The sequence below is a fragment of the Canis lupus genome, chromosome 10 (genome assembly GCF_003254725.2).
Source record: "Canis lupus dingo isolate Sandy chromosome 10, ASM325472v2, whole genome shotgun sequence".
Taxonomy (NCBI): domain Eukaryota; kingdom Metazoa; phylum Chordata; class Mammalia; order Carnivora; family Canidae; genus Canis; species Canis lupus.
Window position 1 is genome coordinate 12080220 of NC_064252.1, and position 12403 is coordinate 12092622.

The 12403-nt window shown below is 44.6% G+C and overlaps 1 protein-coding gene across 1 annotated transcript in view; it reads left to right on the plus strand.

Annotated features, from left to right (window-relative positions):
- The window catches only part of MYRFL (myelin regulatory factor like), an 82955-nt gene that overhangs the window by 37975 nt on the left and 32577 nt on the right, over positions 1–12403 (plus strand). The window contains 2 exon segments of the mRNA XM_025476614.3: positions 5071–5179; positions 5939–6048. Coding sequence (XP_025332399.3) covers positions 5071–5179; positions 5939–6048 — 219 coding nt within the window.

Consider the following 12403-nt stretch of genomic DNA (forward strand, 5'->3'; position numbering starts at 1 on the left):
GGTAAAGACAGAAGTGTCGGGTCCAAGAAGGTCACGGGGGCGAAGTCTCCCCTCCAGGCCATGAGCCAGATGCAGAAGTTCCTGAGCTTGAGGTGACCCAGTGTCAGCCAGGCTGCTCCTGATGGGAGTCTGGTTGCCTAGGCTGCGGCCGGATGATGGAGAGTGAGATCTCCCCCCCTGAACAAACTGGGGTCCCGGGGGCAGGAGCGCCTTCTCTGCGGTGCAGTTGCTGAGCTCATGTTGGAGGAGCCAAGGTGTGAAGCAACAAGACAGTGACGGCCACTTGCATTCAGGCGCAGTACTTTCCAAGACTGCGATGTGCAAGACCAAATCAGACACCCGACCTCAGCTTCTAGCTTCTGGCTCAATGCGCATTGATGAGCAAGGTGCCGTGTGAAGTCCTGGCCGGTGTTTGGTTCCTGGAGGAGGAGGCCCAGAAGGCACAGCTCTGGCCTCAAGGGCTTTCCCTAGGCCACGTATACGCATAGGGAATGGGCAGTGCACGCAGCTTATGTTTAGTTCTGGAAAGTCTACAACCCGGCATTATAAACCAGAAGAGCATTATCTTTCTGTTTTTTTTTTTTAATATTTTTATTTATTCATGACAGACACAGAGAGAGAGGTGGAGAAGCAGGCTCCCTGCGGGGAGCCCGATGCGGGACTCAATCCCAGGACCCTGGGGTCACTACTCAAGCCGAAGGCAGACACTTGACCATTGGGCCACCCAGGCGTCCCCAGAAGAGCATTTTTCTTACAGAAAATTTGCTATAGAAGGTGTTTAGATCCCCAAGCCAGCCCTCAAAATTTTCTTCAGCCAAAATCTATCTGAAGCACAGCGATAATAATACCGTGGAACCCAAGTACCGTGCGCAGCAGTACGTCTTCAGGGAAGATGTGTCAAAGGGGCCACATTCCCCCCACGTAGCCTGGACAGCCGGAGTGAGGGCACAGCCTCCTCTGCTTCCTGTTGGCAGCAAAGGCCCCCCGTGGGGGCTCAGGCAGGAACCACAGGGATAGTGAAAAGTAGGCAAAGCAGGTGCAGGACTCCCAAGGTGCAGGGAGTGGGGAGCTGGTTAGGGCCTGGCTGGCTCCTGACTGATGCCCTGTCTTCGATTCTGTGAGTGTCAGGGATTGTCCTGCCATTTTACTACCTTCATTCTCTCATCCCTTCTTCTTTCATTGAAGGTTTTGGGTGAAGTTACTCTGCTGGGCACTGCAGGGGTCCTGAGACGAACTAGCTGAGGGCCTTACCCTCAAAATCAGGACTTTTTAAAAAATTCAAACTCCAAGTAAGAAATACTCATTGGATCTCCAATGCCTGGGATAACATCGGGTGCTGTTCATGAACAATTTGTTGTTGGCTTGTCCCTCTCTCTCCCGCTCTGCCCCTCCTCTGACTCTCTCTCTCTCTCCAATCAATTAAAAAAAATTTATTGCATGAATGAAGGCACTCACCATGTTAGCTGCGTGCACAGGCCGGTGTGAAATCATGACTGCCCCTTCCTCGCGTGGCCTGCAAGATCCTCCCGGCTCTGACCTTAACCTTCACAGTCTAGTAATGCCAAACTCTGCCCTGGTCATGCAGACATCGTTCAGGGGACTTAGTCCCTTGAGACGTCGCTCATGATGTTCTTTCTGCCTAGCAAACCTGCCTTGGTCTCCCCCTTTCCATCCCTTCTCCCTTCCTTAGCTCTTTCCCTAACTCCTATCTTAAATGTATTCCTATTAAATTTATTTATTAGATTGTTAATTTATTTAACAAATGTTAGTTGAGCATCAACGCCATGCAAGGAAATGTACTAGAAGCTGGTAATATGGTGGTGGGCAGGAAAGCACGGCCTTAATGCGTCTCGGCCCTCATGGGGATATTACATGTCCTACAGGGAAGGCACATAGTAAAGGTGACACAACTAGTAGTCTGGGGATAACTCTGATTAGTGCTACGCAGGAAAACAACAGCTCCCATTAGCACATAAAGCAAAGGGACCCTTCCTAGTACAGGAGATGAAGAAGTGCTTCCCTGGGGAAGGGATGTTTAAGTTAGGGGAGGAGAAGGTAAGAGTGGGAAGGAGAAGCTTTTGAGGCAGGGTAAATGCCCTGAGCCAAAGGCCAGAAGTGCAAGGAGCAGAATTTGCTTGAGAACCAAAATAAACCAGGATTTCCGTGGGGCTTCACCATCTCTAGAAGCCCTCATTTATGCTTCCCTAGGAATATTTTAGGGACCCCCTTGGAGCTGCCATAATTCTCTATTCATAATTCTGTTATCACTCTGCACTTCTCACATTGTAATATAATCATATGGGATGAGTCTGCCTTCCTGTCTAGACCACAAACATTTTTTTTAAATGTTCATTTAATAAGTCTAAATTTTAGGAAATTTGGAATGTGAAACCCCATAGAAATAGTATGATACAAGGTCAAGACAGTCAGAAAACCTATCTACTTATTTTTACTTTTAAATTTTTCTTAATTTTAGTTTTGCTTATTTATTTCTCATTTGAGTATCATTAACACGCAAAGTTACGTTAGTTTTGGGTGTGCCACATAGTGATTCAACAGCCCTATGTTATGCTATGTCCATCACGAGTATAGTCACCATACAATGTAATTACAGCCCCATCAACTCTATCCCCGATGCTGCACCTTTTTTCCCCATGACTTCCTCATTCCATGACTGGAGGCCTGTATCTCCCGCTTCCCTTCACCCATTTTGCCCATTCCCCGCCTTCCTCCCCTCTGGCAACCATTAGTTTGTTCTCTTTATTTATAGGTTTGCTTTTTGTTTGTTTATTCATTTGTTTTGGTTTTTAGATTCCACATATAAGTAAAACCATATGGTATTTATCGTCCTCTGTTTCACTTAGTATAATATCCTCTAATTCCATCCATGTTGTCACAAATAGCAAGATTTCACCACTTTTTAATGGCCGAGTAATACTCCATTATATGAATATAGCATGTCTACTTTGTCCCTTCCTCTACGGGTGAGCACTCGGGTTGCTTCCACGTCTTGGCTCTTGTGCGTAGTGCTATGATAAACAGGTGCATATGTCTTTTTGAATTAGTGTCTTCATTTTCTTTGGGTCCTCCATAGTGGAATTATTGGATCATATGGTATTTCTATTTTTAACTTTTTGAGGAACTTCCATATTGTGTTCCACGTGGCTATACCAATTTACATTCCCACCAATGGTACACAAGGATTTCTTTTTCTCCACATTTTTGCCAGTACTTGTTGTCTCTTGTCTTTTTGAGGCTAGCCATTCTGACAGATGTAAGGTGATAACTTATTATGGTTTGGTTTGCATTTCCCTGTTGATTAGTGACATCAAGCATCTTTTCATGTGTCTGTTGGCTACCAGATGTCTGCTTTGGAAAAATGTCTATTCAGGTCCTCTGTCCATTTTTAATCAGATTCTTTATTTTCTAGTATTCTGTTATATAACTTCTTTATGTATTCTAGATAGTAATCCCTTATCAGATATATCATTTGCAAATATCTTCTCCCATTTAGGAGGTTGGCCTTTTATTTTGTTCATGGTTTCCTTTGCTGTGCAAAAGCTTTTTATTTTGATGTAGTCTCAATAGTTTGTGTTTGCTTTTGCTTCCCTTGCCTTAGGAGACATCTAGAATAATGTTGCTGTGGCTGATGTCAGAGAAATTACTACCTATGTTCTCTCTTAGGAGCTTTCTGGTTTCAGGCTTCACAATTGGTAGAGCACAAATTTTTAAAAGGCAATCATTTTTTTAAAGTGCCAAAACTAGTGTAGTGCATGGTATATAGAAGGTGACGGGTAAATGTTAATTGAATAAAACAATGAATGAATGAATTAAACCAAGCTTTTGTTAACAGCAGGTATCAAAATAACAGTGAGCCCCAAATTATAATTCCCAAGAAGAACCTGAAGTAAAGTTTGCCCGGTTAGCCAGTTAAGAGTCAAGCTACCACCTTTCACAATCAGCCAAACTAGTGAAGGACGGGGAGCTTCTAATGATATTGGAGGAGCTTTCCACTCACCCAACAGGGTGGGTCAAGGAAGGAGCTGAAGGCCATGTCAGGGGTTTTCCTAAAACAAGAAAAACACAGCACTTTTGGTTACTCTAATACATGGATGAATGTCCGAGCAGTATGATTTTAATTGCCAACAGACCACGGGTTTTGTAATTGTTATATTCCCAAAGAAAACTATATCGTAAAAGAAAAAGGGTCATCATTTTACTTATAGAAAAAGGTCATTTTAAAAATCTATTCTGCTAGTACCATGGATTCATTAAAAAGAACTCAAAAGAGAACCCCTTGAATCAAACACATCTGGCTTTAGGAAAAATTCACTCTATTGCCTATTATTATCATTTTGCTGGGACCCAGTGACATTATTTTGAGGAATTGGCAGTGAAAGTTGGGAATACCTTTTATAACCTATAAGAGCAATGAACTCAGAGGAGCACACCATCACTGACCAGCGTGGTTTGAGGGAACGGCCATCTGTAGGAGAGGAAAGTATGGATCTTAGAAGGCCTAGCAGGTGGCTAATACAGGCTTGCAACCTGCCACTTGAGGAAATTTTCTACAGCAAGGTGTCCAAAATCAGTGATATAGGATATAGCCATTCCTCAAAGACCGTTACCTGAACTAAGCCTTTTCAGTTTGTAAATTCGTTTGGCGTATTTGTGTTTATTTGGTGTTTATACTGTGTTCATTTGGAAATGATCCCTTGCAATCCTGGATCCTGATTGTTTCTCTCCGAAGTGATCAGTCTCCATTCTCAGAATGAGGATTGGCCTCTCACAGGAGAGAAAAAAGGCAAGAGTAGTGAACAAGGGAACGTTCACCCTGTAATTTAGACATAAAAACTCTGTCTTGATTTGTCAGTGGATTGAAGTCACTGATATGGACCTTGAAGCTATGGTTTCTCTAAGGAGAAAAACATAAATTTCTCTTAGAATAGTTTGGGCAAGAGAAAGAACAGTCCCACTGTCAACATTCTAATTTCCCTGGGTCCCTTTGGGCATTGATTTGAATAGGAAATATCTAAGCGGGTGAAATCTGCTCTTCTTTAATTAAATTAGGTCGACACAAATGAACAGTTAAGACGAATAGCCCAAATGAGGATCGTCGAATATGACTACAGACCAGAATTCGCATCTTCGATGGGAATAAACACCGCCCATCAAACAGGTAGGCACACAAATTCCCTTTTTAATTTTGTGTTGTCAACTCTTCAAAGTTTAATTCCCTCGTTAGCTGGAGGTTGCATGCTATGGCATTGATTTCCTCTGTGAAATCCATAGTCATGGGAAAGGTTAGAGCAATTTCTGTGTCATCCTTACTCAACACCCCCATCTCTACTCCTGCACCCTGAGGTACTGTTGAAATATTTTGAAACCTTGCTTCTTTTCATTGAGCCACTGTGCTCATGGGATGAGGCCTCAGGGCCAGATGGCAGCTCCAACTGTGACATGGGCAGCATTGGGCAGACCCGGGAGAGAGGGACATTGCAGAGTAGGTGGGTCTAGGTCAGAGAGGGGGAAAAGTGGTGTTTATACTCCAACCAGGAATCCTAAAGAAACAGGAACCGTTTAGATGGCAAATCCTCCTGTAGGAAAATAGGAAATCAAGCTAACACCCCAACCTTACTTCTAGATGCAGGGATTTTAAAGTATTTACTCAACCCCTTCCAACACTTAGCCCCCAGTCTCAAGGAAAAGTGAAGAAAATGACACCCCTCTTTTTAATCCTATAGCAGTTATGGGCTCAAAATTCCTCCTTTGCTTCAAATATATCATAGATCAAAGCAAAAGCTGAAAGGGGATAATAAGCATCTATCTGCAAAGATGTCCTGGGGGGCTGTCAACATTCTATTTTGATGTAGGCCTGGAAGGATTTTCTCCAGAAAGCTCTTTTCCTGACTAAACGTGTTGGAGTGTTTGTGTCTAGGAATGATCGCCCAGGAGGTGCAAGAGATCCTGCCTAGAGCCGTAAGAGAGGTTGGTGATGTCACCTGTGAAAATGGAGAGACGCTGCAGAACTTCCTCATGGTTGATAAGGTAACCACAAAATAGATCTACCCCCTGGAGCTATGACCCCACGGGGGAATCCCTTTTCTGTGGCATCGCAATGCACTGAAACATGCAACCAGGAACAGCAAAGCTTCCCCGGGCTGTGGAGTAATTGGTATCAATTATGGCACCCTGGGCATGGGTACCAAAAAGAAGCCCCATAAGGGAAAAAGAAAAAGGAATCTAAAAAAAAAAAAAAAAAAAAAAAAAAAGGAAAGAAAGAAAGAAAAGAAAAAAAAGAAAAAAAAGAAAGAAAAAGGAATCTGTAACAGTGATGGTTGAGCTCAGCCAGGCTGATTGTCAGAAGGAAATTGGCCTGGGGAACATCGGCTTAACAGGAGTGCCCCTAAAATGAGGACCTGATGTCTTGTGAAACAGGGACAACAAGTTGTGATTAGATTTGTCTTAAAAAATGGAACTGGAAAAAAAAAATGGAACTGGAACTCACACAACATAATTTAAGTAATTGTAATAGAATGATTACATTCTTAGAATGATTACAGTTCGAATGCAGTGTTCATTTTTCTTTCTGAGCATAGTTTTTCAACAAAATTGTGTGTTCCACTTTTACAGCACAATCATAAAGTGGGTCACTTCTACAAAGATATTCATGAGTCTCAGCCTTTTCCCCAAGGGCCTGTCTTCATTCTTTGATATTCAAATCATTCTCTTTTGAGGGGCCGTCCCCTCCTTGTAGATGAGCTCCCCTTCACTCGGTAAAGGGGTCTCAGCCTGCCCTTCCTCTGCTCACCGGGGCTTTGTTGTGTGACTTGAGTAGTTCTCCGAGATCACGGGCCTTAGTTCTGTGAAATCCTGCATCTTTTGCAAGGTTGGCAGATGCACTGTGCTGCTGGTTTGCTGTACATGGCACTGATGTATTTGATGCTGGAGGGAAAAAACTGATTGACGTGGGGATATTATGGTTGTAGGGAGAGGTATCTGAGTGGAGACCGATTGGTAATTTGTCAGTTCACGGGGGCAGTGCTTCTCAAACTTCAAAGTGTACATGAATCCCGGGGGGAACTCACTAAAATACAGACTCTGATTCAGCAAGAATGAGGAGAGACCCAAGATCCTGCATTTTCAACCAGCGTTCAGGTGGTGCCAATTTTGCCAATCTTGCTGGTCAGCAAGCCACACTTGGAGCAGAAAGGAGGAGGGTCTCTTTCCGTGTTGGGCCCTTGCTCGCTCTTCTTCCTATAAGCTCTTGGGCAACAAACACTTAGATCATAGGCCTGGATGGCCTGCTCTGCCCTGGGCTGCAGGGGCGGAGGGGCAAAAGTCAAGTTACTTCCTCTTGCTTCCCAGACCCATCGCGAGTAGAAGCAGCTCTTTGGTCTCGGACCTGGGCTTTCACTTCCCTTGAGAGGTGTATTGTGAGAAATCTATTTTTAATAATCAAGTCGTGAAGTTTTCCAATTATTTCTTTCAAATGTAAGATAAATGATACTCAGAGGTATTCATGTAGCAAGGTCACACTCACTCTCTTGCATTTTCAGAAAGAAGCTTCCTGAGTGAGAGAAATACATGTAGGCACAGCTGTCAGGAAGCTTCCTGGGTGAGAGAAAAACATGTAGGCACAGCTGTCAGGCTCAGGGTGCAACCTGCAGGGTGTCATTAGGCTGCCGAGGTGGGGCTCTTGGGATTACTCATGTGGTAGCAACCATGTCTCTTCTGACTGTGGCCCTCGCCTGGAACAGTCAGGAAAGATTTCTGTGTTTTCTGTGTAGGTCACATCTGCCCAGGGCCTTATGATTGTCACTCTGCAGGAAAATAATTAGTTCTCTGCTGGCCCAGTGTCTTCCCATTCCCAGTTGAGTTGCATGAGGATAGTGAGGATTGTTAGCAGCGGCAGTTCTAAGCACCGCCCATCCCCTTAACCCCCCAAAGAGGCTACAACCCAAGTTCATTCCCAAGAAGGCAAGCCCAGAGCCCTGGGACAATAGGGGTGGTATTTCCGTTCTGGGCAGCCGGGGTCGTTTGTCATCTGAGGAGCAACCCACGCCAAGGCAGCAGTTTATAAGTTAAATACAACCGACAAGAGTCCAGAATGGACAAGTCGTGATTCTCTCAGTAACAGGATCTTGCCCTGATTCCATCTGTGGAGACATCACCAAGGCCACACTCATTTACAGAACCTGTAACACGATGAGGGGGTGAATATCTCTGTGCTCTGAGGCCTGGCTTTCCTCTTGGGCTCATTTCCGAGGAGAAACTTCAACTGCTGGTTTAGCCCTCCACGCTGCGGAAGATCCCTCCACCCCTTATAAATACTGCACAGACTATTTCCTTTGTTCCTCCTTATTAAGGACACAACTAATGTGACTCCTGTTGTCCCCTACTCTACGTTAATTGTACGCTAAGCAAGGTGTACGGAGAGCCTCTTGCTTTCCTGGCCTCCTACCCATTCGTGTGCCCACCACGTTGGCCTTGATCACCACATTCAGGACTGCTTGTGTTTAGAGACTTTCCTAGGACTTCCTGGGCCTCACTTGCTGTAGCAATGGGTGGAGGTCAGGTTCAGTTACAGTTTCTCCCTCTGCTCTTCAGTTCTCTTCCACCCAATGTCCCTTTGCTATAAAGAAATTTTTATTGAAGCTCGAGTGCAAACTAGAAATGCACGTGAAAATGTTGAGATGCTGCACTCCGTGATTGCTGTGTCTTTTCCACATGCGCTTTGCAACTTTAAGCCCAAATAAGAAACAGAACCAGCTGGATCTTTACAGACTGTCCCTGTAACCAACCATAGCTAGAGACTAGTGATGTCGGCCCAATCATTTGGAGAAGAAAAGAAAGAAATCATTTTTCTTTCAGAAGAGATGACTGTGTAAGGTAAACCTCCCTTATCTGGGGTAATTTGCCTCCTCTCATAAATTTCTTATGATTTATGTGCCCCAGTGAAAGCTCAGTAAGAGTAGGTAGCATGAGAGGGCTCTGGGCTGGTCCTGAGAGCCAGGGGGCCATAGGAGGCAGACACCGTGATCTAACCTTGCGTAAGACCCCTAGGGCTTTGCCCTTTGGCTTGTTCATCTATCTCTTTATTTATTTCTGTGATTATTTGGGGGTAGGTGGTTACATTTCTCAAGCGTTGTTATTATTAGGTGTACTTGGGTGTAAAAATGTACCCAGTAAGCGTAAGAGTGGCCCTAAACATGTTTATAATTGAGTCTGTATAAGGATGAGGTTCATTCTGTGAATAAATAGGCTTTGAATAATCTGTGTGTGTGTGTGTGTGTGTGTGTGTGTTTTACAAATGCATGTTATAAGCCATCCTACCATATCTCAGTATGTGGTTACTTCTTACTCATTGATTCTCTTTTTCCTTCAACTAGAAGGAATTGTCTGTTCAAGTCATGCAGAGAGAAGTAAGGCAGGGTTCCTGTCTTCAAGCAGCTGACCGTCTAAGCAGGGTGATGAGACGAGACGCGAGGATGGAGCTATGAGTGGCAGCGTGACAAGTGCCGTGGCAGAAGCGGGGCCTGTGTGTGGCCACTGGGCAGGGGTTTGCAGGTGGAAAGGAAGCGGGGCCAAGAGACCAGCGAAAGAAGACAGTGGCTAACCTGGGGCCTGAAGGTCTGGCTGAGGAGGAGGAGCATCCGGGGGGTCTTTCCATTCTTCCATTTTCTCACACACGGTATCCAATGAGACGCCGAGTGCTGCTAGGACAGTTTTGGCGGCATCTCTCGTCTATCCTCTTCCCTCTTTATTCTCCTCATGCTTCCCAGTTTTCTCCCTAAAACACAGACAACACGAAACACCTCTGATCGGACAATCTCCCTTTTCCACTTGGGCTCTTCATTGGCTTATTATCACCCTTCCACCATCTGGATGGGATCTTCTCTGACTCACTTCCGAACACTCACACCCACCCCGCCAACCCCGAGGCCCCTGCAGGGGACAACGTCTCTGCGCACACCTGCACCTCGGCTTCGCCACCCCTCTGCCATCGGCTTTGCTGTCTGTCCTCACGCTCACCAAGCCTGCTTCTGCCCAGCACTGTTCCACTGAGTGTCCTCTGCCCCCGAACACTCGCCCTCTAGATAATCTTGTCGTTTGGATCGCAGCACCAAGACTTGACCCGGCCACCCCCTCTAAAAGACTCTCGGCGTCATCTGGTTTCACTGTTTTGTGACATTCAGGGCCACTGAGCGGGTGTGTAGCACCTTGGCTGGAATTAGAGAAAGGTGCCTCCTCTGGCCGGTACAGACCTCCCCGGCCCCTCAGCCCCAACCTCTGTGCGGGGCACACCCTGCAGACTTTTTCACAACAGCCTAGAGAGTTCTATCCCCAGCTGGAATGATCTTATTTGCCTACTTATTCTTTACCAGTCTCCCTGGTTCATTGCATGACCCCAAAAATCTTCTATAGTCTCAAAGCTTTATCTGCAGTTCTTTGTTTGTGGCTTCAACCCCAGGGCTTCGAGGACTCTAGGAATTCAACAAGTATCAGTTGAATGAATTAATGAATTCTTTGATGCTCTGATTGATCCTGTGTCTATATTGGCTCAGGCCTCCGAAAACACATCTTCTAGACTATTTATCACATCGTGTGGTCGTTCTCTTTCTACTCCGTGTCTCTCCCACTAGACCGTGCGCCTCCCAAGGTCAGAGGATGAGCCTTGTCAATCCTGTGTTGTTTAGTTCAGTATCTGGTACACTGTGGGTTCTCGGTAAGAATGTGTTTAAGTTAATGGCTGAGTTGCTGAGTCTCAATGAAAGGAAGAGAAGTGGTTCTATAAAAATGAGAAAATGTGACAGAAAAGTGGTTTTCTAGTGGGAAAATGAGTTCAATTTTTGAGTTTGAGATGTCAGCGGAATATTCAGATGAAAATGTCCAGAAGCAACTGGAGTATGAAAGTTGGGAGTGCAGTTGGGGCCCAAGGGGAAGCTGCAGCCGTGGGTGAAGATATTAATTAATAAGGAACAGATTATGGATACAGGTCACAGATCAGAAGCCTGCGGCCAAGTCTGGCCTGAAGACTTTTTTTTTCTCATGACATTTAAAAATTTTTCAAATTTGTTGCCTATTTTTATTTATTTTTTATTTTTTTAATAATAAATTTATTTTTTATTGGTGTTCAATTTGCCAACATACAGAATAACACCCAGTGCTCTTCCCATCAAGTGCCCCCTTAGTGCCTGTCACCATTCACCCCCACCCCCCGCTCTCCTCCCCTTCCACCACCCCTAGTTCGTTTCCCAGAGTTAGGAGTCTTTATGTTCTGTCTCCCTTTCTGATATTTCCCACACATTTCTTCTCCCTTCCCTTCTATTCCCTTTCACTATTATTTATATTCCCCAAATGAATGAGACCATATAATGTTTGTACTTCTCCGATTGTTGCCTATTTTTAAAACTTAGGAGGTCCCCACACGAATTCTGGATTCCTGGCTCCCTTGAGCCCTCAGCTCTCATGACATGATGCTGAGGAGTGGCTCCCCTGGAAGGGCTTCATGTGCCATCCCCGTGGTGCCTCCCTCACCTGCCCAGCCTGCAGGCTTGCAGTGCTCGTGGGAGAAGGAGCAGTAGACCAGAAGCAGCAGATTTCCTCAAGTTAGGGCCAGTAGAGGGAAGAAGAGATCTGGGACGGCCAAGAAGATTGGGCTAAAGCAAAATATGGAGCAAGCACAGTGTCAAGTGAGCAGAGAGGACGGATAAGGACATGGGGAGGAAAGAGACGAGATGAGAAGGAAATGAAAGTTATCAAAATATTGTTGATTTAGATGATTGGAAACTTACAGATAATGTATAAATTTTAACATCAGATAAGACTTTGTCCAAAACTTGGCTCAGCAAGTTTGGAAGATAATAAGGTCACTTTCACATCTATACCAGACAAATTATTGTATTCTTTACAGTTCTCAGGAAAAATAACTTCAGTATGGCAAGCTGAAATTCTCCCTTTATCCCTTTTCCTCCACCAAGGCAATTGGCTTTTATAAGTGATTTTTGTTAATAAAATCTTTCTTAAGACATGACTTTTAGGTCTACAGTAGAGTATAACCTAATAAGTGATTGTTAGTAAAATTTTTTCTCAGAAATGCTACCACCTTGATGTCTGAGATAATTTGTTTTATTTTTTTAATAGAATGGCACATTACTATTTTATACCCTTAGTATCTTTTTTTTTACATTTTTTTAAACTTAAATTCAATTTGCCAACATAGCGTATAACACCCAGGGCTCATCCCATCAAGTGCCCCCCTCAGTGCCTGACACCCAGTGACACCATCCCCCCACCCACCTCCCCTTCTGCAACCCTTTTTTGTTTCCCAGACTTAGGAATCTCTCATGGTTTGTCTCCCTCTCTAATTTTTCCCACTCAGTTCCCCTCCTTTCCCTCA